Source organism: Peromyscus leucopus, chromosome 19 (genome assembly GCF_004664715.2).
Source record: "Peromyscus leucopus breed LL Stock chromosome 19, UCI_PerLeu_2.1, whole genome shotgun sequence".
In the NCBI taxonomy this organism is placed as follows: Eukaryota; Metazoa; Chordata; class Mammalia; order Rodentia; family Cricetidae; genus Peromyscus; species Peromyscus leucopus.
This window is the reverse complement of record NC_051079.1, coordinates 10,422,030-10,444,172: the sequence shown is the minus strand read 5'-3', so window position 1 is coordinate 10,444,172 and position 22,143 is coordinate 10,422,030. Positions and strand designations below refer to the sequence as shown.

Here is a 22,143-nt window from a genome sequence, read left to right as displayed (position 1 = left end):
TATAAATCAATAAAGTACAATAAAATTTATATATAAATATACTTGAATATATGTCTGTAAATATCCTTTTGAGGAATGATTGCATTTAACAAACTCCCTTCCTTCCTTCTTTCCTTCCTTCTTTCCTTTTTCCTTCCTTTTTTACTTCCTTCCTTCTTTTTCTTTCTCTCTCCTTCCTTCTTTCCTTCCTTCTTTCTTTATTTTTTCTCTTTCTAACTTTCTCCTTCTCTCCTCGTCTCCCCATCTCTCTCTCTCTCTCTCTCTCTCTCTCTCTCTCTCTCTCTCTCTCTCTCTCTCGTAGATTTATTTTCTGAGTGTTTTGGCTGCATGTATGTATGTGTGCCATGTACATTCTTGGTGCCCAATAAGGTCAGAAGAGAGCATCAGATCATCCTGAACTGGAGTTACAGATGGTTGTGGGCCACTGTTTGGATGCTGGGAAACAAGTCTGGATTCTCTGCAAGAGCAATACATGCTCCTAACCCTGAGCCACCCCTCTAGCTCCAAAACTCTCTCCTCATACAAGGAATATTTAATGTTATAATAATGCTTAATATTGCACGTCTTGCAAAATTCTTAGAAGACACAAATTTGTATCTATTGACACTTGCTCCACGTTCCTTTTCATTTTTCCTTTCAGAAGTTTACATGTCATTTGTTTCAGTTAATTTTTTCTGGTGTTGGGGATTGAATCTGTGGCTTCTTGCATGCTAGGCAAGCACTCTACCACTGAGCTACATCTGCAGCCTTGAAGTAAATTTTGTGAGATAAGGTCTCACTATGTAGCCCTGTCCTGAATTTTAAACAATAGTCAAAATATTTCTCTAAAGAAAAATATGGGTAGAAGATGCAGATAAAAATTCACAACATCTTTCCAAGGTTGTTGATTCAGCCATGGGACTTACAGGATTTGCACCAAGAGTCGTGTGCTATTTTTTAGACAGCACCTAAAGGCTACGTGTTTTGGCCTATTATTGACAACCAGAAATAACTAAAAGAGGTTTATCTAAAGTGTGCAGTCATATTTATTCCTTGATGGCTGTCATCGAGTCCTGTTGAACCTAGAACGTTTGAATGTTTGCTGAACATTAAAACATTGACTACAGCACATTAAATATCTTTGATGGATATGTTGGTGGTCATGAAGGCACACAATCTCCATGAAGGACTTACTGTTGGGAGTAATGTATGTTGCTGTATCTTGTTACTCGACGTTGAGACGTCATTGGGGAGTTGGAGCCTATGGTTTGGCTTATGTGAATGTCTGGGCTCACCATTTGTGTCACTTGAATTTCTGGTCCTACCAAAATACCTCCACTCATCATTGGTCCCATACAAGCATCAGCCATGTTACTGGTGCCCATGTCAGGCATACCAGGGCTAGCCACCACTCTCTCCGCGTAGTATACATTGTGTGTGTTGGCTATCTCAGCAGGCACACAAATGTTTCCTTGAACATCATAGACGGGTGCCATTACGGTTTCCGTCACGACTACATTGGACGGAAGCTGAGAATCAAAAACAATCGTTGTGGGTTGTACACATGGGTCAGCAGTGGTGTAAGTCTCCGTCACTATGATATCCCCGTGAATCATGGGTTCAGAGGCTGCTTCCATTTCTGCTTGGAATTCAGCCTCCGAGAGAGTCATTCCTGAAGATTCATTGACAAAGTAATTAGGCCCAAGCAAGGGGAGATCAGTACTGATGGGTATACAGGCCTGGTGTGAAGGGAATGGCTCGATTTCTGTGTCCAAGCAGATTTCGGCTAGAGTCCTGAATTTTGGATCTAAAGTCTCCATGTAGCTTTCATCCAAGTCATCCACAATCCAACTGCAGCAGCCAATGGAGCCCACGGGAGACCCAACTCCTTCGTGATCATAAATGAGCAGGCAGTCGTTGGCTGGTCGGCCTTCGTCTTCATCTGCATATGCATATGCTTTCTAAGTTGGGAGGAAAGATAGGAAATTCGAGGTTTCTTTTCCTTCACAACAACCAATGAACAATAACAGCAATGCTCCAGAGACTTCTGACTTAAAGACTTTGTGGACTAAATTGAGAAATGAAACAATACTAAATTATTGTGTTTTAAAATGGAGATCATTATGTGTGTTAATGGGGCATAGAATTTGAGGAATATATGTGAATTTCTCTAATTGAAAAACTAATAAATGATGTGCTTTGAATCAGATAATATATAAATCTTTTGGATTTATAGTTCTTTGTTTCTGAGGTGACAAAGAAATAAAATGTGCTTATGTTCAAAATATCTATTTTTAAATGTTTTTACACTTATACATTTATTTATTTGCATGCATGTGTGTGGGCATGTGAAATTCATATGGAGGTCAGAGGTCAGGGGACAGTTTTCAGGTCAGTTCTTTCCTACTGACATGCAGATCCTGGGGATCAAACTTAGGTTGTCAGGCTTGGCATCACACACCCTTACATGCTGGGTCATTTTGCTGGTCTCCAAATGTTTATGTAAAGAGAGACATTAGATGAATTTGGAATAAACCCATATACAAAGATAGAAATCTCTATAAAAGTCAGAGACTTTCCTCAGAATGTTCTGGAAGTTCTATGTGGCTTAAGCCACTCAAAGATGGTATCAGGTCTGAGAGATGACCCCTGTGGCATTTTTCAAATTACTATTATTGAGACGGTTCCACTGTGGAGCTCAGACTGGCTTCAAACCCACCCTTCTTGTGCCTCAGACTCCTGAGGGTGGGATTATAGGAGTGTGTCACCATGCCTTGCTTCAAATTATCTTTTAAAAAGGACTTTTAAGACTTTCATCTATTATCAGAAGCCTAATGATAAAGGAGACGGGATGTGGACCAATTGTTCAGAACAGTGGGGTGGAAGTAGACACCCATCGGCTTCTCCTTCCTGTTTGGGCCTCTGAAGGATTCCATACAATCTTTTTTTTTTCCCTTCAGTCTCAAACAACATATTTCTTCTTTAAAATTATTTTTATTGTTTGATAATTTCACACACTCATATAATGTGTTTTGATCAAGCCCCCCTCATTCTCTTCTCTCCAGTTCCTCCCCCTCCCTTCTCCATTACTGTTCTCTCAACTTCTTGTTTTCTTTGTAAAAACCCAGAGTCCTGGCTGTAGCACCATCTCCTGGGGCAAGGGTAGCCTCTCAGGGGCTACATCCCTGAAGAAAACGGACTCACTTGCTCAGCAGCCATCACTTGCCTATAGCTCCTCAGTGAAGGGTGAACTGACTTCATGACACCCTGCCCCATCCATGCTTCTGTTTGGCTCAATGTTTCTTTTGAGGCAGGGCCTTTTTATGTTATCTAGACTGGCTTCCAACTCTTAGATATATGGAATTACAGATGTGTGTCACCATATGTGGTCTCCCATGGGATCCTAAGGGTCTGCAGGATGTCACTGCACATAGTCTGACCTCCTTTTTATGTTATAAAATAACTAAATATGGAAGGGAGAGCGAGAGAGAGGGAGAGAGAGAGAGAGAGAGAGAGAGACAGAGACAGAGACAGAGACAGAGAGACAGAGACAGAGAGACAGAGACAGAGTTACACAGAGAGAGAGACAGAGAGAAAGAGACACACAGAGAGACAGAGAAAGATGAACTGCATGATCAAGTCTCAAATAGCTAAAGAATAAAATCTCAAAGAAAATCACATCTTTCACACTGTACTGCTTTTCATGTGCTTTGTGCTGGACTCTGCATTCTCCACTAGAAATGAGTGATTGCACATCATAACCACTCAGACAGTCCCAACTTGCATGGAACACTAGTTAGTGGCCGGAGTGGAAGGTCTATAATATATAGTTATGATTTTCTGAATGACTTAAAAATATTTCTGGGATACATATAATTTGAGCCTACTTATTGACTAAACTTATTAGCAATATCGATCCACTATTTAATAATATTATTCACATACAATATGAGTTTTGCAATAATATTTAACTACTAAATTTTTTGCTTATTTTTTATAATTTTATACACGTGTACAATGTATTATTGTGAATATGCCCTCATTGCTGTCTCTTATCCCCTCCCACTGCCTCTGAACCTCCTTTTCTTCCTGACTAGTCTCCTTGCTGCTTTCATGGCTTTTTATGTTTTTTTTCATATACTCAATTGCGGTTGCTTGTATGAGCACAGGTAACAGGAGTATTTGTTGGAGCTCGGACTACTCACTTGTGAGCACATAAGTGAGGAAATGTCCATTTCTCACTTCTGTTAGTAAACCATCAATTGCCAATGGTTCTTCATGTAGGGGTGGGGTCTTGGGTGTACCTCCCTTTCCGTGATGGAATGTTGGAGAGCCTGGTCTTGTGCACAGGTGCACAGGTGCTACATGTAGTTTAAACCACAGCATGCTCAGACTTTTTCTATCAAAGAGCAATGGTGAAATTCATGCATTAGCATTTGAGTAATAAGTTGGTCTAAATGAGATAGATAAAAATGTATTGCCTGTTAAACAAAATAAAGTTTCTCAATATGAAAAATTACTCTTTTAAATTGTTTTCTGATTTCTTTTATGTTATGGGCATTTTGTCTGCATGTATATCTGTGTACCATATGTATGCCTGGTGCCAGAAGAGGGTGTTGGATCCTCTGGAACTGGTGTTATAGATGGTTGTGAGCCACCATATGGGTTCTGGGAATTGAACTCAAATTCTCTGGAAGAGCAGCTAATGCTCTTAACTGCTGATCTATATCTCTAGCCCAACCTTATTGACTGTTTATGACAACCTGTTAGAAGAACACAATATCTTGGGGCATTTCTTTGGCATTTTGACAGAACCCTGACACTTTTTCCTTAGGGACACAAATAGGAGGGCCCTAGACTGAGAAGAAGAGCCCTAGGTTCTTATCTGTCACCAAGTTGAGATAATGCATAATCAAGATTTAAATCCATTTGTTCCCCTTTCTATCATAATAATAATACTAATAATGATCATGGTAATAATAACTATTATTATTATTTTGTATATTCTTCTTATTATTATCATGATCATTATTCTGAGACAGGTTCTCATCTATCCCAAGCTGGCTTGGAACTTGATAGCTGAGAATGACCTCACACTTCTGATCCTCCTGCCTCTACCTCCTAAATGTTAGGATTACAGGTGTTCTCCACAAAGTCTGGTTTGTGTTGGGGACTGAACCCGGGGTCCTGTGTCTGCTAGACAGATACTCTACCAACTAAGCTGCATCACTGCCCTGTCCTGCCTCTTCTCTCTTCTCATTGGATCCACCTGGAGAACAAGAAGGGCATCATGAATGCAGCTTTGATTTTTTCTATCATCATCCTTTTGCTCTGTTGTTGCTAAGGCAATAAAAAGGAGAAATCAAAAGGAAACAGAAGGGAAGATGTTAAGAAAAAGGAAGCAAGGGATGATGGGATGCTGGTCTTTTCATAATAGTTAAATATTATACACTGCTGCAGATTGACTTTATGCTTTAAGAATTGGAAAAAAATGTTTTTAATTCAAGATTGGGATAGGGTTAAAAATCAACTGAACATATTTCTACTCCTGGGTGATGCATTTTAGGTCTGTGTGTAAGGCTCACCTCGGAGAAGTAGCTGTCCAGGAAGGCCATGTTCATGCCGGTGTCTTGGTATTCCCGAAGAGTCCCTATGGTTGAGCTTCTCTTCCTCAGGGTCCCTGCTGCTCCTCCAGCCACCAGGCCTGCCGTTGTCCCCGCACCTGTATTGAGCTCCACTCCCGACACACCCCCTTCCACTGTTCCTCCACCAGCGTAAGTATTGGTGTAGATTTCTGAAAAGACAGGGTGTTTCCATGATGATGCCCAAGTTGCCTGGATGGCTTATGCTCACAGAACACTGTTAGCCCCTCCCCCACCACACCACCAACATAGCACAGAAATGATTCTAGAAAGATAGGCAATGCATGATCAGAATTGTCAGACTTGACCAAAGGAGGTGATACTGAAGGAGACAGCTATGGGACATGGCTCATTCTTACGCACACAACCTTGGCCTGGATATTTAAAGATACAGAATGTAGAGCCAGGTGCTGGATCTGTACAGGCACAGCAATCCCTATGCCCTTGCCCACTTAAGAGGGTAAAACCTATGGTGCTGAAGCAAGGACCAGGCTGCTCCTAGAAGCCAAATCTTCAGTCCTCACTTGCACGTGCACTGGAGAGCTGGCTCACTTGGAACAACGCATAATTCTTTGCATGGAAGTACCAGGTTTTGGGTACTAAGGAATCATTACTGAAAAATCTCATGTCTGCTCTAGAATTGCACAGGCCCTGCTGGGCTCAGTCATTCCCAATTTTGAAGTACTACTAAGTATTTCATGCTATGTGGGAATGTATAAGACACTGGTGTGGGCAAAGCACATGTGAATTTAAAGTGTTCTTCAGCTTATTGTTCAAAGAACACATTGCTGTTTCTCTTTTCTTCCCTTTTCATTAAATAACTTTTATTATAGATAATCATTACAATAACCTATACTGCATTCCAGGCACTATTCCAATTCTAATTATATACATTGTAGCACCAGGAAAATATAAACATATGTACATACATCATACCTAACACCTGCATGCTTATATATTTTATATAACGTATATATGGTTTTAAAAAGATCTTTAAATCAATGCTTCATAAAGAATAAAAAAAGAATAAAAATCCTGTTATATATAGAATTACAATTACAACATCAATTGCTGTGTCACCTTCATTTCAAGGAGGAGGATATACGTCCGGAGAGGCTGGGTCTGGATTAGGGACTTCTCACTAGCAAGTGCAGAGCTAGGAACTAAGTTCCAATGATGGTTTCAGACTTTGCTTGTTAAATGGCAGCATTATGTTTTGCTTGACTGTAACTTCAGATAAAAAGATTGAGCGGCCACCTCAGACATGTCACTTACTCTTTGAATGAGACTCACATGCATGCTAATATACAAGGGACTTTCCCTTGAGACTGGTTTGATAGAATAATTTTGTTAATCTTAGAAAGGAAAGCAGAATTGGTGGTGACTGACCAGAGGAGTCAATGCGATCTTGGGTATTAGACGCCGTCATGGGTACGCATATATTTGACACATCCTGAAAGAAAAACAAATTCTAAAATAAATATTTCATGTTCTTCACGTGAAAGCTGAGACTTTGCTTTTGCCTGGAGCTGTGCAGGCTGGCTGAATTCCCGCTGACACCCCGCACTTCTGGGGGAAGCGGCAGTCCACTCACCCTGTCTTCAGGATGGGCTCCTTCTATTCTCCAGGGCTGCATCACTCCTTCGCCTCCCTCCGGCACAGGGGCAAATCTTGTCCCCAGGCCTTCTGGCTGTCTTCGCTTGCAGCAGCATATGAGCAGTAAAAGAGGTGACACTGGCCAAGAGAATGACGAGAGTTAACCTCCACTGCCCTGTCAGGAAGTCGCTTTTTTGTGGTACCATAACTGGAACCAGGGTAAATTCAAAGGTGACAATGTATCAGATACTTCCTCACCAGAGGATCAAGTATCAGATGTGACTGTCCATGTTTATAAATACAACACTGAATCACTGAATCACACGGGACCTGAGAGCCGGAAGCAGAAAGGGTGTGGGACTCTACAATCCAGACTTTACTAAATGATTTGAAAGGAAGGACTGATTCTCCCAGAGTCCAGGATTTCTGAGCAGACTGGTAACATATTCAGGATTCAGACTCAGTTCTCTGACTTCTAGTCTCCCATATACATGCATGAAAATCTGAACATGTCTATGGATACTATGCACCTACTGACTGGGCATACACATGGATGGTCCTCAACTTATGACAGTTTCCCACGTGACATGAAACCTCCTCTAGGAGGTTTCAGGAACAACATATAGCCAATGGAAGCTGCATCTTGAAATTTGAATTTAGACCTTTCCCCAGGATATGTAGCCTGATGAAAATGTTGATAGTGGGTTTTAAAGCCTAGTTCATGAGGGCTTAAGGTGCCAATGCTTAGGTCCCATCTTGGGTTATGAGTCAGACATGAATCCTTGCAAAGACCTTTCAGTAATTGGTGCATGCCTAAGATGCCTTAGGTCAGGTAAGACACCTTTAGTCAGGTTCTGGGACATTACCAAAGACATTTTGAGAATCATTCATGATTTTTATAAACCTTGCAAATTCATAGACCATTTTAAGAAAATCTATCCAAGCATCAGATATTACTTTCTTATATTTCAAAATGAAAACATTTTGGCTTGTGCTCACTCACAAACATATGTCAACAGCATAGTTTAGTGAGCTTAGTCAGTGTTAGATTCCCCATGAAGTCTAAACACTTTAGTAGCAATCTAAAATATACAATTGAACTCTCTTTTGAAGATCTGCATCCTTAAAAACAAGGCACAGGGAAAGGTGAGCCTCCTTCTGAGCATTTTGCTCTGTGGCTTTGCCGTTCCTCAGAGCAGGGTCTTAGGGTAGAGTCTGAGGTTTCTTGAAGCCCCCCTGGACCCTGCTCTATCCGAGGGAGCAGCTCACCCGAGGCACAGTGATCACTGGTCCCTCACTGCCCGTGACCAGAGCCTGGAACACTTTATGCTCCAGGTGTATCACACACGGTCTACTGTTTACCTTTTCTTCTTCTGCTTCCTCCCTGTGCTAAGCCCTTCAATGTTTTCCCGATCTATTGTTTGTTGTTTCCTTGGTGCTGAAGACTGAACGCAGGGTCTCACTTACTAGTGGCTTGCTGTATGTATTCCACTGGGCTCCACCCCCAGCCCTTCTGTGTTTACTTGGGATGCTTCTTTGTCCTTGATTGCCTTTTAGATTTACTCACAGGCATCACTGTTCTGAGAAATTCCTCAACTTTCGGGGCCCAGCTCAAATCCACTTTTGTAAAAATTTCCATAACTCCTGTCTTTTGAGTTACTTGTTCTTGCCTTTCTGCTTTGAAATATTTTCATGAGGTTTCTGTTATAGGATTTATTTTATATGCTTGCAGATTATACTTTATGATTTGCGTATGTTTTCAGTATTTAGGAAGATCACTAACCCTGGTCTTTGTAGTTATCATTATCAAACAGGTGCAAGCCCTTGTCAGCCTCAAGATAGCTGCAGATACCAGAGAGAAATGGCCAATGAACTTAGCAGTCCCCATGTGTCTATAAAGAGACTGCTTCTAGTACTTACAGAGAAGTAGTAAGAGGCCCAAAATGATCATGCCAATCCCTGCTGGTCCAAGTCTGACGTTTGACTGTCCGACTCCATCATCAGTGCCAGTCCAGTATGTGTCCTCTGTCACCCAGGTGGGGTCCCCATTGTAGATGCCTGTGGTGCTGGAGTGCACGCACACGTGACGCTCGTCACAAAAACAGGCATCTAATAGAACAGTCTGTGGCAGTTCGCACGCTCTGTTGTGACTGTCCGTCACGAGGATGGGGATTTGGTGAGTTCCTGGAGACAAAGTCTGTTCAGTCATAAGGATTGCAGAGGTTTCTGAAGAACAAGGAAGACACAGGAAACAGATTAAAGCTCCTTGGGAGTAACCTTTTCTGACACCCAAGGCAGACTCAGCCCCTCTCTCCAAGTTCTGTGTCTTTAAGTCCAGAGTTGAAGGCTGTCCATATAGGTCAGGACCATGTCCCATAAGTCACTCCTGTCACCAACTGTAGCATGTACTGCCACATCCAAGAGCACATATGTTAGTAACATGTCCGGACCATGGTCTGCCTGTTCAACTGTTTCTGTAATATTTGGTGATTCAGACTTCACTTTTTAACTTTAAGTAAAAATGAACTCATAGCTCATTATAGAAACAATCTCATTGGTGAGGAGAAAGTGAGTGATTTTCTACAGGACACAAGAATGTCAGAGACATTTGGGTGTTTGCCTGGAATTATTTAATGTAGGGAATTGTGACCTTTGGTGAGTTAGTCAGATAATCTGTTTATTTCAAGTGATTAAACATTGATTTACTGCCTACTTGATGATGATTAATTAGCTGGCATTTACACACTATAGTTTATAACTGCAGTATTGAAGTATTTTGGCTTTTTTTTCTGAGGCTAATTTTCCACAAAATGTGTAGTATACCTGAGTTTTTTCCTTTAATGTGACTGTGTTAAGGAAAGAGACAGAGAACTGTGTTTGACTACCTGACTAGTTATTTGGTTACTGCTTTGCTCTGGAGCTTCAAGTGCGAGCGGCTTCCTTCCCGCTTACCATTGATTGATCTGATATTCCATATGCTAGCTGTGTCTGATGTCTCGTCAACCACACAAAAGGTGAAGGGAGCCCCGAAAGAATGATCACTGACGTAGATCCTGACAGACGAAGCATCAACACACACACTCCGTCTCTCAGCGTAAATGACTGGACAGTAATCATTGGCATCAGGAACCTCGATGCATATGGTTCCCGTGGCTGTTCTCCCAGAGCCATCTGAAAACGAGAGCATCATGGGAGTTAGGGTAAGCGATGTCAGGGAGAAGAGTTCCGTTCCTACCCCACAGGAATTATGAAGAGTGCGAGTGACGTGTGAGGTGGGACGGTTTCTGCCTGCTTGGGTCTCTTCAGTCAGTGTGGCTTCTCCAACGTCCTTTCAGCCTTTCTTCTCAGTTTACTGTTCACCTCTGCAAAGATGCATTTTGTTGATCTCAACAGAGATGGAAATGGAAGATGACATGTCCTTCAAAGAGCATCCACCCTTTGCTCTTCTCCTTCTGTCCTAACGAGGCGGACCCCACAGCTGTGGTCAGTCTCCCTACTCAGGGTCTGACTGGCTCTGTGCATGGAACAGTATTCAAAACTATCATGGGTGTGTGTGTGTGTAAATAATTGCTTGCATATTTTCTTTGTTGGTGAGAATTTTAGTTTATTTCTCTCTATAATGACATTTCTAGGAAAAAAAAATATCCATTTTCCCCCTAGTCTACTTACAAAAAGTATTGCTCAGTATAATTCACTAGAAAAAACACAGAATCAAAATTGGGTTCTGAATACAGACCACTTCCTACTTTAAGCTGTGTTATAGTGTATAAAGTATTACTTTCACACTGCAAGGAGCCTTACTTTTCTTATTTGAAAATTTAGATATTATCCTCTAGATACTACCCTCTCTAGGTTGGCCAGATAAATCATTTTATAAAATGTTAATGTACTGATTTTAAAGATAATATTCTATTACATTTGTCTATTTATTTGTGTGTGAGAGAAGTCAGGTCATCAGGCTTGGTGGCAAGCCCCTTTACTCACCGGGCCCTCTTGCCTGCCCCAAAGATGCTTTTGTATACTTAAGTGGTGAGAAACCAGGAGTCTGTCTTATCTCTTGTGATTCTCTTCATATACTTTATCCTCACGGGACTTGCTAGTCTCTATTTGCTTACTCTTTTATTAGAGACTCATTATAGTCTTCCACAGGTGGTTCTATTTGTCATTCTCTGGTCCTCTGTAGCTGACTGGTGGCCTTGTGATTTGTCAACCAGAGCTGAAGCTGTTGCTCACAAAGCCTGCTCTCCAGCGCTGCTGCCTCCTGGCTTGCTGCCTGTCTACACATTCTGGCTCAAAGACAACCCCCTGGATAACGATGCTCTGTACCTACATGGGTCCTGGGCTTAGGTAAGAAACTCCAGTCTTCTGGTGCATTTTGCTATCACCTTTTCTCTTCATTCTTGTGTCATAATTATCTTTTTTTATTCTACTTAATGCAGATTATTTTCATACGTGACCAAGGTATGACCAACATAGTTAGATTCTACAGAATCTTGACCTAAATAAGCAAGACAATGTTAGGTATATAAGTGATCTGACTGTTAAGAGCTATTCTTAGGATGAGACCAGCATGTGTGGCTCATTTCTTGGACTTCCTCATGTCTTTGTTTTTTGAGCCTTGCCTTGTTCATTCACCTTTCTCTCTGGATACTGTGAAGGCCAGAAACAGCCGTTCATTAACTTCTGACTCCCCTTAGGCCTGTAGTTGGGACATTTACCTGTCTTCTTTCCTACTGACCTCACTTTGTTTGTCTCTGTAGTAGTTGGCTTCCTCGGCACTGCTCTGGAGAATCATTGATTATCGACAAATAAACAAATTCCTGTTGCTGGTCACCAAAAGGAATTGGTCATAGGTTTTCCCATGAGAGAAAGGACTGAATCACAAATTAATTCCATGTAATATTTGCATAAAGTTGGTGTAATTTAAATTAAATGGAGCTTTCTTGGCCAAGCATTTTACAGTGGACAGTGTGTCTACTTAAGTAACAGGCAGGTTTCTCATCATGACTCAGTTCAGGTGAATCTAAAGTAAGTACACTCTCACGCACACTGCCTCCCACCAAGGTGACCCCGTAATGAACTTCACACACAAGCTTGTACTCCTGACTGTGATGAAAGCATTCCTAGCATACTCCACAAGTGAGATTAGCCATATTCAAGCTCTGTGGTCATAAATAGAAACAAACTTTTATTTATACATATCTAACTTTAATGCTTTATACTATAAATCACACATGATTCTGTTTTGGAACTAAATGAGATAAATTATGGCTTAAATATAAATTATGATTGTGAGTGTAATTGAATTCTCTCCATCTCTTAGGTTTGGTAAGTTTAGCTCCTAATCTAATGTGCTTAAAACTTCCTGTAAGCTTTAAGATACCACAAACTAATAAATTTTGGCGGACACAACTATCAACATTAGAATAGTTGTACTCATAATAGTTCATATAGTAGTATGAATCATATTAAAATTGAAAAGAAATTTCTTACCATCTATAGCCAGGATTTCTGCTGCATATATCCCGTCAGTAATATATTTTGACTTCGTGTCAAATTCCCTAGAAAACTGTATCTCACCAGTCCTTGAATCAACCTTTAACCAGCTGCCTGCATCATGCCCTATGATATACCTGTTTTTAAATAAACAAGTTCATCATTATGCTTCTGTGAAAGTTAGCACTTTTAAATCACACAAGAACTGCCATGCAATCAATGAACCCACATTGTGTTTGTTTGATTCATCATTGTCTTAATTTATAAAATGTATGCTTGTGTGTGTGTGTGTGTGTGTGTGTCTGTTTGAGTGTGTGTCTATGTCAGTGAGAATACAGTATTAAATATATTGTGTTAGGTTGATAGCAAAATTTCATCATTTCTCTTTTAGATTTTCAGTTATATAGTAAAATGTATGAATATATCTCAGGCCCATTTATTAATTATTACTTAATAATTAATAATACTGAATTATATCAAATATACTCTATCCAATTTGAACAACAAATACTATTTCTTTTCAGGCATGGCAGACTCCGCTTGCTGGCTGCGGACTTGGGGCAGGCTCGTTTCAGAGTATCTGTCTGCTTAGGGGTGTGTGGTAGTCCTTATCCACCTCTCTATCTGGGTCTTGTGATGAAGATGGATCCAAAGGACTTGAGCTGAGTGGAAGAACATTTGGTTCTCTAGCAGGTGAGATCACACACCCTCACTTCCTTCTGTCATTTCCTTGTGTGAGCAGACTTCAGAAGTTTGCCGCAAAGCCAATTAGATTATTGAATTGGTATGTGCTCACTCTGAAAGTACTGGGGAGGAAGAGGAGGAGATAAAGATGAGAGGGTGAAGAGAAGACCCATTTGAGGTGACTTCTAGACGCTCTTGCACTGTGTCCAGGGCCCTAATGTGCTCTATTTTCTTTTCCTGTTTTGCCTCTTTATGTTCACCACATTTCTGAAGCCCCTGTGTTTCAGTTTCTTTAGTTTACTTTTTTCTTTTAGATCAAGCAGAGAGTTGAAACTCATCTCAAAGATGGCCACAGGTTTTATGGGAACAGGCAGTGAGTGACTCATGCTTTACGGTGTGTTACTGGCTACAATATGACCTAATCAGACTTAGTTCAGGGTAGTACAGCTGAGCTCAAGGGATCAAAGAGACTCTCATGGCAACATTGGGAGCTCTTTAATGTTGTAGTTGTTCCCCAGACGCACTTACTCTATAACCAGCTAGATTTCCCATTGCCACTAACATGTTCTTCAATTTCAAGAAAATGCCAAATGCTGTCATAGTCCCCTCAAACCAACAACAAGAGAAAAAGCCTCCACCCCCCAAATACTACACAAATTTTATAGCACACACCACATGAATGAACAATGGCCACGCAAGCGTGAGAAAAGCACTTGTCATACCTGACGTTGGTTGCAGGGTTTCCTGTGTCTGTATCGATGGCTGTGTATGTGCCAAGCACATAGTTCATTAAGGAGTCTCCCCTTACTCCTTCTCGTAGACTAAACGTCATGGAATTTGGGCGGAAGGTGGGTCCTTCGCGCACGTTGACAACCTGGATTCTCACAGGGGTGGAGTGCATTTGGAACTGAGACGCCACTGAGTGGTGAAATTCAGCTTGATTCCTAACTCCAATGCTGAGGTGAATGTTGGGTATTTGTTCATAATCCAGCGCCTGAAATGACGGACAGAAACAAACAGCTTTGAGCTAGGGTTCTGTCTTTGAGAGGATATATATGTGGTGTCCACAACCGTATTTAAGTGTGTTTTCATGGATGGAGTAGATACACATGTATATGTGCACATGGAGGCCTGAGTTGATGTTGGGTGTCTTCCTCCATGTCTATGCACCTTTTATATTGAGGCAGAGTCTTTCTCTGAACTTGAAACTTTTGGCTAGTCTGGCTAGCCAGATTGCCTTAAGGTCCCCCCAGTCTCTGTTTTCTGTGCTTTTAGATTACAGGAGGGCATCCATGTCCAAATGACCTGAGGATTTGAACTCCGAGCCTCTGGTGTGAATGGCAAGTACTTTCCCAGCTGTGCCATCTTCCTAGCCCAGGGATCCCTTAAGATAGAGTAAGAAACACGGTCAAGAGTCTGTACATCAGTCAAGGTCCTGGAACTATGCAATTCTGACTTTTAAACTGAAATAATTTTAGTTACATAATGTATTTTATACATGTCGTCACCCAAACCTTTTGCACGTGTGTAGGTTAGTTAAGTTGATAGGCTTATTTGTTATGTGTTTATCTTTGTTTGTTATGGGTTAGGAATAGAACCCAGGGCCTTGAACATGCTAGATGGGTGTGCTACCACTGAGCTATATCTCCATCCCTAAGCCTGTGACTTAAAATTGAGATCATATTTTGGAATTTTAAACTTTTTACATAAAAAAAACTTTAAAATGAAAAATGACACTTCTTTTTATAAAAAAATAAAAAGTAAATCTGAATGGATCAAAATTCACCCAGAATTATTGACTGAGTAATTAGGTTTCAAACTTCTTTTGTAGAATTCACATCTGAGACTCTCTGTAAAGTAGTAATAACAGAGTAAAGGAGACAATACGCATGATGTAAGCAAACATAAGGTTATTATTTTAGATGATGCAAACAATTCTAAGAAACCATGCTATTACCATTAGCCTGATGCTATAACTTAGTTGTACTGGTCTGGTGGACAAGATGTCTCCTTTATTAGGCACACTCAAATAAGTAATGCCACCACACCCTGAGAAAAGTCACCTTTGAACTGAGTTTTCCGGATGAAAGGTGAATGCGGTCTTTTGATCCAGAGTGATTGATGTGGGAACATGAAAGGTTATAAGTGAAAAGCCGTTGTAGAAACAGGGTGTGCTGGGCAGTGTTTGTGAAGCGCTGTTCTGACAGCTAGAATAAGCAATGCTGGCTCTTTCTTGAATCCCAGTTTACCAACTTGGGACTGGGATCCCACAGATCTGGTTGGATTCTGTCTTTGTCAGTTGCCACCCAGGTGAACTGTGACACTTCGATCTTTGATTTTTGTTTCGATTTTTATAAAAAGGAATCACAAATTTTCTGTCCAGAGTGGTGTGGGTTAGATTATAGTATAACAGCTGGTGTAGAATATTGTAATGCATAATAAAGACTAGTGTTTGTTCTTTTCATTATAGCATCAGAAAGCCCATTGAGAGGGTCCCCAGTTCCCTTGTTCGTTGCATGAAAACTTTTCAGACCAACCTGGTTCAGAAGGATCTCACCTTTTCATATCTCATCATTATTTCGTATTTACCCCATCCCCTGATTGGATTTTACATCCCACGCTGACATCACTATTTGTTGTACTTCTGATGGACATGTTATCTACTTTGAGCGGACTCTTATTTTCTCATTGCAATACTGAGTACTATGACAATGAGGTAGCCTTATTTTTCTTACTAATAAATATTGTGTTGCTAGCCTGGAAGACTCCTTCATCACAGGCAGGTAACTCATGGATATGAAGACCATTCGGGTTCTGAACTTTTTGAAGGCATAATCTTGGTCTAAGAATGACTTAGAGTTTCTTTGGAAGGGAACCTTAGGGACCCCATGTTTACCTTGACCACTTTCAAAATGCCTTCATTGGTTCGTGGATCTGTATGGATTTCAAACCAGTTCCCATCGTTGCCAGAGAGGATTGAATATTTGGCCAACCAGTTATCTGTGCCTTCTTCATCAAGATCGATGGCTTGTAATCGTATCAGTTCTGAGCTCAAACAATTTTCTTCAATACTTGCTGAGTACTAGAATAAAGAGGTCAAGTCTATGCTATGATTTTTAAAGGAATAAAGAGATTTACTATCATAGAATTATCTTTTAAAATACTATGCCAATAATTTTTGTATCATTTTTAAGTGGCATCTATTCAATCAAAACTATAAGAACAACATGATTATAAGATAATAAAATTTATTTTCAAATGCTACATGTGAAATCAATATCCTATTGGCATTAATTTTTTTCTTATTTACTTTTGACTTACTTCCCTCTTTTAAATAAGTAATTATACATTTAAAAAAATCTGTTAATGGCCAAATAGTAAGCACATTGGACTTTGTGGGTCAGAAACTCTACAGTGGTATTCCTTATTCCTTCGCTGTTCAGCACAAAGTGTTAAGACAGCATGGGAGACGAATGAAGAAGATACAGTTTTATAAAATGGGTTGCAAGCCATTCCTGGCCCTATTATTTGGGTTTTGTAATTTTTGTTTTTAGTCAAAGTCTCACATAGTTCAGGCTAATCTTGAATTTTCTATGTAGCTGAGAATGACCTTGGTCTTGTGGTCCTCTAGCTTTTGCCTATGGAGAGCTGGGATTACAGGCCTGCCCCACCACACTCACACTATGTGGTATTTAGGGGTCAAACCCAGGGCTCCAGGCATGCTAGGCAACCATTCTGTCAATGGACTACATCCTTAGTCCTGATTTTGTGATACTTGAAGATAAACGTGAGAGTGGGAGTGGAGGATATTTGGGACTCATAATTAATTCAGCAAGTTGTAACGCCTGTACAAAAATACTGTTCTCGTCTTATCGGGTCAACAAATTCCCCATGTTTCTGTGAATAGAGCATGTGGAATAGACTGTTTTTACAGAGGAGGTTTACTTGGAAGAGTGAGTCAAAGATAAGTATACAGGGGCAGGAAAGGTGGCTCAATGGGTAGAGCCACTTGCTCTCAAGACTATCAATCAGAGTTTGAACCTTGGGACCTATGTGGTAGAAGGAGAGAGTCAACTCCTGAAAGCTGTCTCCTCTCCACATGTGCACCACGTTACCTGTGTGCTGGCACATAGCACACACACACACACACACAGTAAATAAAATGTAAATAAAAATAAAAGGCTAAATATAGAGGAAATGCTAAGGTTTATGTAAGAAAGCTGAGTCCTTCCACACTGTAACAATCAGGCTTCTGAATAAGCATGAAGGCAAACTAATTACTGACAAGTTATTAATTTAATGACTTACTGAAGTTTTCTCTAGGATGGGGAAATTATCATTGACATCCAAAATCTTGATTCTGCAGTCACACTCAGAGGACAGCCCATCTGTAGCTCCATCCCGATCTGAGCCCCTCACGAGTAGATTGTACATACTGTGTTGCTTAGTTAGAATGAAGGAGAATCATGAGGCTTAGGTCCTGTGACTCCAATACAACCCAATGCCATTATTTGTTTTTTTAATTGATGCATAAAATGAAATATTTATCAGTAATCATTTAATTTTTTATTAAAATTGATTCAAGTATTTTTCCATCCCTTTTGTACATTGGACTAAGGACATGCACAAACCATTTTCTCTTTGTTTTTCCAAAACCAAACCCTCTGTTACCACTCATTCATAGAAGGTGTTACCTCTCTGTCAAGGAAATTGGACATCGTGCGGACTTCTCCGGTGTACCTGTTCACCATGAACATGGGTGCACCAGCAGGCTCCTGGGAGATGATCTTGTAGGCGATTTTAGAATTCAAGTGATTGTCTTCGTCTGCATCTGTGGCACTTAACTTTACCACAAGTGCATCTATTGGTAAAGGTAAAGGGAGAGCATGGTTGGAATTCTACTAGAATCGATCCATCAAGTCATTAGGTACAAAGAGGGGTAGGTCTTTCCTCGAGAGTATGTTACTGTAGCTTTTGCCAGGGAGTCCCATCACCTACACCAGTAGTTACAGACACAGCAGTATTTCATACATGAAACTCTTGACTATTATTTCATTCTGTTAATGATAAGTTAGTAGTCCACTAGTGATCTTTAATGTATGAAAAAGTTTAGTAGACTATCATAAAGTCAAAGGAAGTGAAATATGAAATTATTTTATATTGCTTAATTAAGAAGTTGATAACTTAGTTAAATTCAATATTGCACCCTTTTATTGCTTGTGTGTGTGTGTGTGTGTGTGTGTGTGTGTGTGTGTGTGTGTTTTGAGATAGGGTTTCTCTATAGAGCCCTGGTTGTCTTGGAACTCACATAGACCAGCCTGACCTTGAACTCACAGATCTGCCTGCCTCTGCTTCTTGAGTGCTGGGATCAAAGGCGTGTGCCCCAATACCTGGCAAATATGTATGTTGTTAAATGTCACTCATAACAGAATTATTATGAGTGTTTACACTAGAAGATAACTGTTTACACTAGAAGATAACTTATCAAAATAAAAACTATATAGTTATGAAAATGAATAATTGATCAGAGAAATATAAGGCGTTCTTAATTATTCATTCAGAGAAAGAACAGGCCCTGTGGCCAGTCTCCACTGGCATCATCCATCTACAGGGTTGCTTTTTCCAGGACTGGCAGATATTTCACCTCCCAGACTTCAAAGTGAAGACCCCACTGCAGAGAATCTTGGTGCCCTTGAACAGAAAAGGCAGGGGCACCAGGACTTCAGAGCTTATGAAGGTGTGGCCTGGTCCCGTAGGTTATTGTTTAGAAGCTGTGCTTACAGGAGGAGGAGGAAGAGGTGGTAGTTGCACAGGACTAGTTGTGGCTTTCTCCTCTTAGTTCACCAAGGCGGCTCTGAGGAAGTCAGCAAGGAAGCTAAGGCCGGAGTCTCCCCCTCGCTCTGCCTCTTGTGCCCCTTAGACAAAATCTTTCTACCTTTCCATGCTTTCTCAGTCTGCGTGTTCAAAACACCTGTGTTGACCTGCCTTCCTTCTCAGTCTTGCTAAGATAGACTCTGGCATGAATTTCGAGGTGTAATGTGAGGTGCAGAATTGAAAGGCTGAGGAATACTAGAGGGTTGGGCAGAGGTGGAAGTAGGTAACTCAGGAGGAGAGAGAGGAAAGTGACAGCAGCAGAGAAGAGTAAGGAGAAGGAAAAAAGGAAGACAAAGAAAGTTAGGGAGGCACGAGACTTGGAATGACACAGGCTGGGAAAACACTGGAGAAAAGGCAGAAAGTGAGGCGGTGGAGAGGGAGAGAGAGAGAGAGAATAGAATGCCACTTTCAGCCTGAAGTCAGGGATGCTCTCAGCAGTGGCTCTGATGGAGACAATGGCCCTGCACCACAGCTCACTAGTGTGGTTCAGCTGTGACCTCTCCAGGAGTCTGATCAGAATGGAGTCTGTTGTGGTTTCAGGTTTCTTCAGCTCACATTCAGATTAAGTCAGCCCCATCCATTTCTGAGACCGATGCTGATCACTGGCTCAACTGCCTGTGTAAGAATCATGTACGAATAAGAAGATAGCTAGGATTTTAACCGTCTATGTTTGCATTTGAGTTGTGTTAGAATGCTTGGGCCTTATTGAACATGGAGCTTGGCTTTTTCTGATATTCGAGTAAGCCAGCATTTCCATCTTCCAAAGCTTTGGAGCAGAGGAAGTGACCAGACTTGACGCAGTGAAAGGGCGGTGGTCCACTCACTGGCGTCGCTGTTTTCTTCAATGTTGGCTGTGTACACATTCTGAGTGAAGACCGGGGGGTTATCGTTCACATCCATGACTTTGACTCTCAGCTCCAGAGGCCTCTCCAAGTCTTCCCCTCGTGAGTTCAGAGCACGACAATGGATCTGTGCAAAGTCAGAGAAAAGCTGTCCTTCTCCACCAAGGCAAATCAAGCAATGCGCTTACAAATACATGAAGAAACACACCAAGATATAACATTTTCCCCAAATTCAGACTATACTGGAGCCTAGCCATTGAACTATCACTTGTTCCTAAACAGATGTAACACATGGGACACCAGCTTGGCTCTCTCAGGCTTTTCTCTTTCTTTCAAGTCCTTCACTTGTTTCATTCTATTTTCTTTTTATCCACAGATTTGATTTACTTTCTTTTTTAAAAAAGAAGAAAAAAAAACAGCACAAACAAATAAAAGCTGCTGGGACTTACCAGGAACAGCGGGGTTATCTCTCTGTCCACCACTGAGGTGATGTTAATTTCCCCTGTCCGAGGGTTGATGGTGAACACGCCATAAGGTGGCCGATCAATCCCCGCTCCAGAGATTCGGTATGTTATCCTCTGGCTCACTTCACAGTCTGATCTAATCTGTAAGAGAAATGACTATGATTGGGACCTAATTTAGGTGCAGTGTTGTTTGAGATGGAACATCATAACCAACCTTCTCTAAGGTCCATAGTATGGAGAACATGATGACCTTAGCTCATAGGCTCATTACAGAATTATACCAGGGTGTGTGTATGTGTGCACAATTCTTACTTGATGAATATGTGCCTGAAGTACACACATAGTTGATGTTTACTGTCAATGATCTGAGTTTGTTTGCCTAGAAAGTCTGAGAAAAATAAGCGAATCTCTAGTGGTTTGATTTTTTTAATTTATGTAATTTTTAAATAAGGTGCGTGTGTGTGTGTGTGTGTGTGTGTGTGTGTGTGTGTGTGTGTGTGTGTGTAATTGGGAAGAGAGGAGGGAGGGGAAACTTTGGAAAATAAAAAAGAAAATAAATAAAATAAATAGAAAAAATTTGGTTTATATTAGTATTACTCTGATTAGATTTTAGTTTGAGACTTAAAATGATATATAGGTGAAGAAAATCAGGAGAAAAAAGTAGTGTTTGGAGACAACAAATATATATATATATATATATATAAATCTGCTGTGCTACTTTTATACCAATAGATAGTATAGTTATTAATCTGCCATATGGATTTTGCTTTAATAGTTTTTTATTTCCATTGACCATAAACTTAAACTGTTTGCACTTTGGAATCTTACCTCTATACTGCAGATGAGAATATATGTTAAAATCCTAAGATTTATTACCTAAACACCATGATTCAAGTCTGCTGGGAATACATCTTTGGTTTGCTTAGTTCTAAAGATCTTGTCTACATAGAAGGAAACCTAGGAATTCCCCCAAAGCAAAGAAAATTGAGTTTGTAATACAAGCTACATAACCACTCTGTAACTAGTGATGAGTTAAATGGAAAGAGTATCTGGAAAGGTTTCCTCAGATCTGGACTCCTGGGAGAGAATGTCTCTCTCTTGCACAGTGCAATATCCTTGCTGACACTTGTTCAGCCTAGAGCTGTAAAGAAGGGATTTGGTGGACCATCCTCTTTGACGTCGGTGAAGGTCCAGGGTCAAGAGGCCCAGAAGGAAGAGGCCTTCAGCTTTCACGGACTGAGAAAGTGCATAGTCTTCCATAGCCTTTCTTCCGTACTGCCAGCCTGTGCTTGTGGAGGCCTGTTGGGACTCTGGAGTTTCAAGGCTAGTGAGATGGCTCCCCGTGTAAATGCACTGACTGCCAAGCCTGATGAGCTGAGTTTGATCCCCAAAATCCACCTGATGGAAGGAGAGACTCCTCACTTGTCCTTTGGCCTCCTCTCTCTTCTCTCTCTTCTCTCTCTCTCTCTCTCTCTCTCTCTCTCTCTCTCTCTCTCTCTCATTTGTATTACAAATACAAATGTAATTAAAATTTTCTCTAGAAAAAGACCCTTAGTTTCAGGGTTT

At 40.8% G+C, this 22,143-nt stretch overlaps 1 protein-coding gene across 1 annotated transcript in view; it reads right to left on the bottom strand.

Annotated features, from left to right (window-relative positions):
- Nucleotides 1–405: 405 nt before the first annotated feature.
- Dsg4 (desmoglein 4) overlaps nucleotides 406–22,143 on the bottom strand; it is a 38,077-nt gene continuing 16,339 nt past the window's right edge. Inside the window, exons 4-16 of the mRNA XM_028886570.2 lie at nucleotides 20,563–20,718; nucleotides 20,096–20,240; nucleotides 18,092–18,258; nucleotides 17,706–17,840; nucleotides 16,294–16,479; nucleotides 14,120–14,391; nucleotides 12,711–12,850; nucleotides 10,170–10,388; nucleotides 9,138–9,443; nucleotides 7,216–7,355; nucleotides 7,011–7,074; nucleotides 5,565–5,773; nucleotides 406–1,940 (exon numbers count right to left, since the gene is read on the bottom strand). Of these exons, the coding sequence (XP_028742403.1) occupies nucleotides 1,170–1,940; nucleotides 5,565–5,773; nucleotides 7,011–7,074; nucleotides 7,216–7,355; nucleotides 9,138–9,443; nucleotides 10,170–10,388; nucleotides 12,711–12,850; nucleotides 14,120–14,391; nucleotides 16,294–16,479; nucleotides 17,706–17,840; nucleotides 18,092–18,258; nucleotides 20,096–20,240; nucleotides 20,563–20,718 (2,910 nt within the window). The 3' untranslated portion in view covers nucleotides 406–1,169. The remainder of the gene's footprint in view (nucleotides 1,941–5,564; nucleotides 5,774–7,010; nucleotides 7,075–7,215; nucleotides 7,356–9,137; nucleotides 9,444–10,169; nucleotides 10,389–12,710; nucleotides 12,851–14,119; nucleotides 14,392–16,293; nucleotides 16,480–17,705; nucleotides 17,841–18,091; nucleotides 18,259–20,095; nucleotides 20,241–20,562; nucleotides 20,719–22,143) is intronic.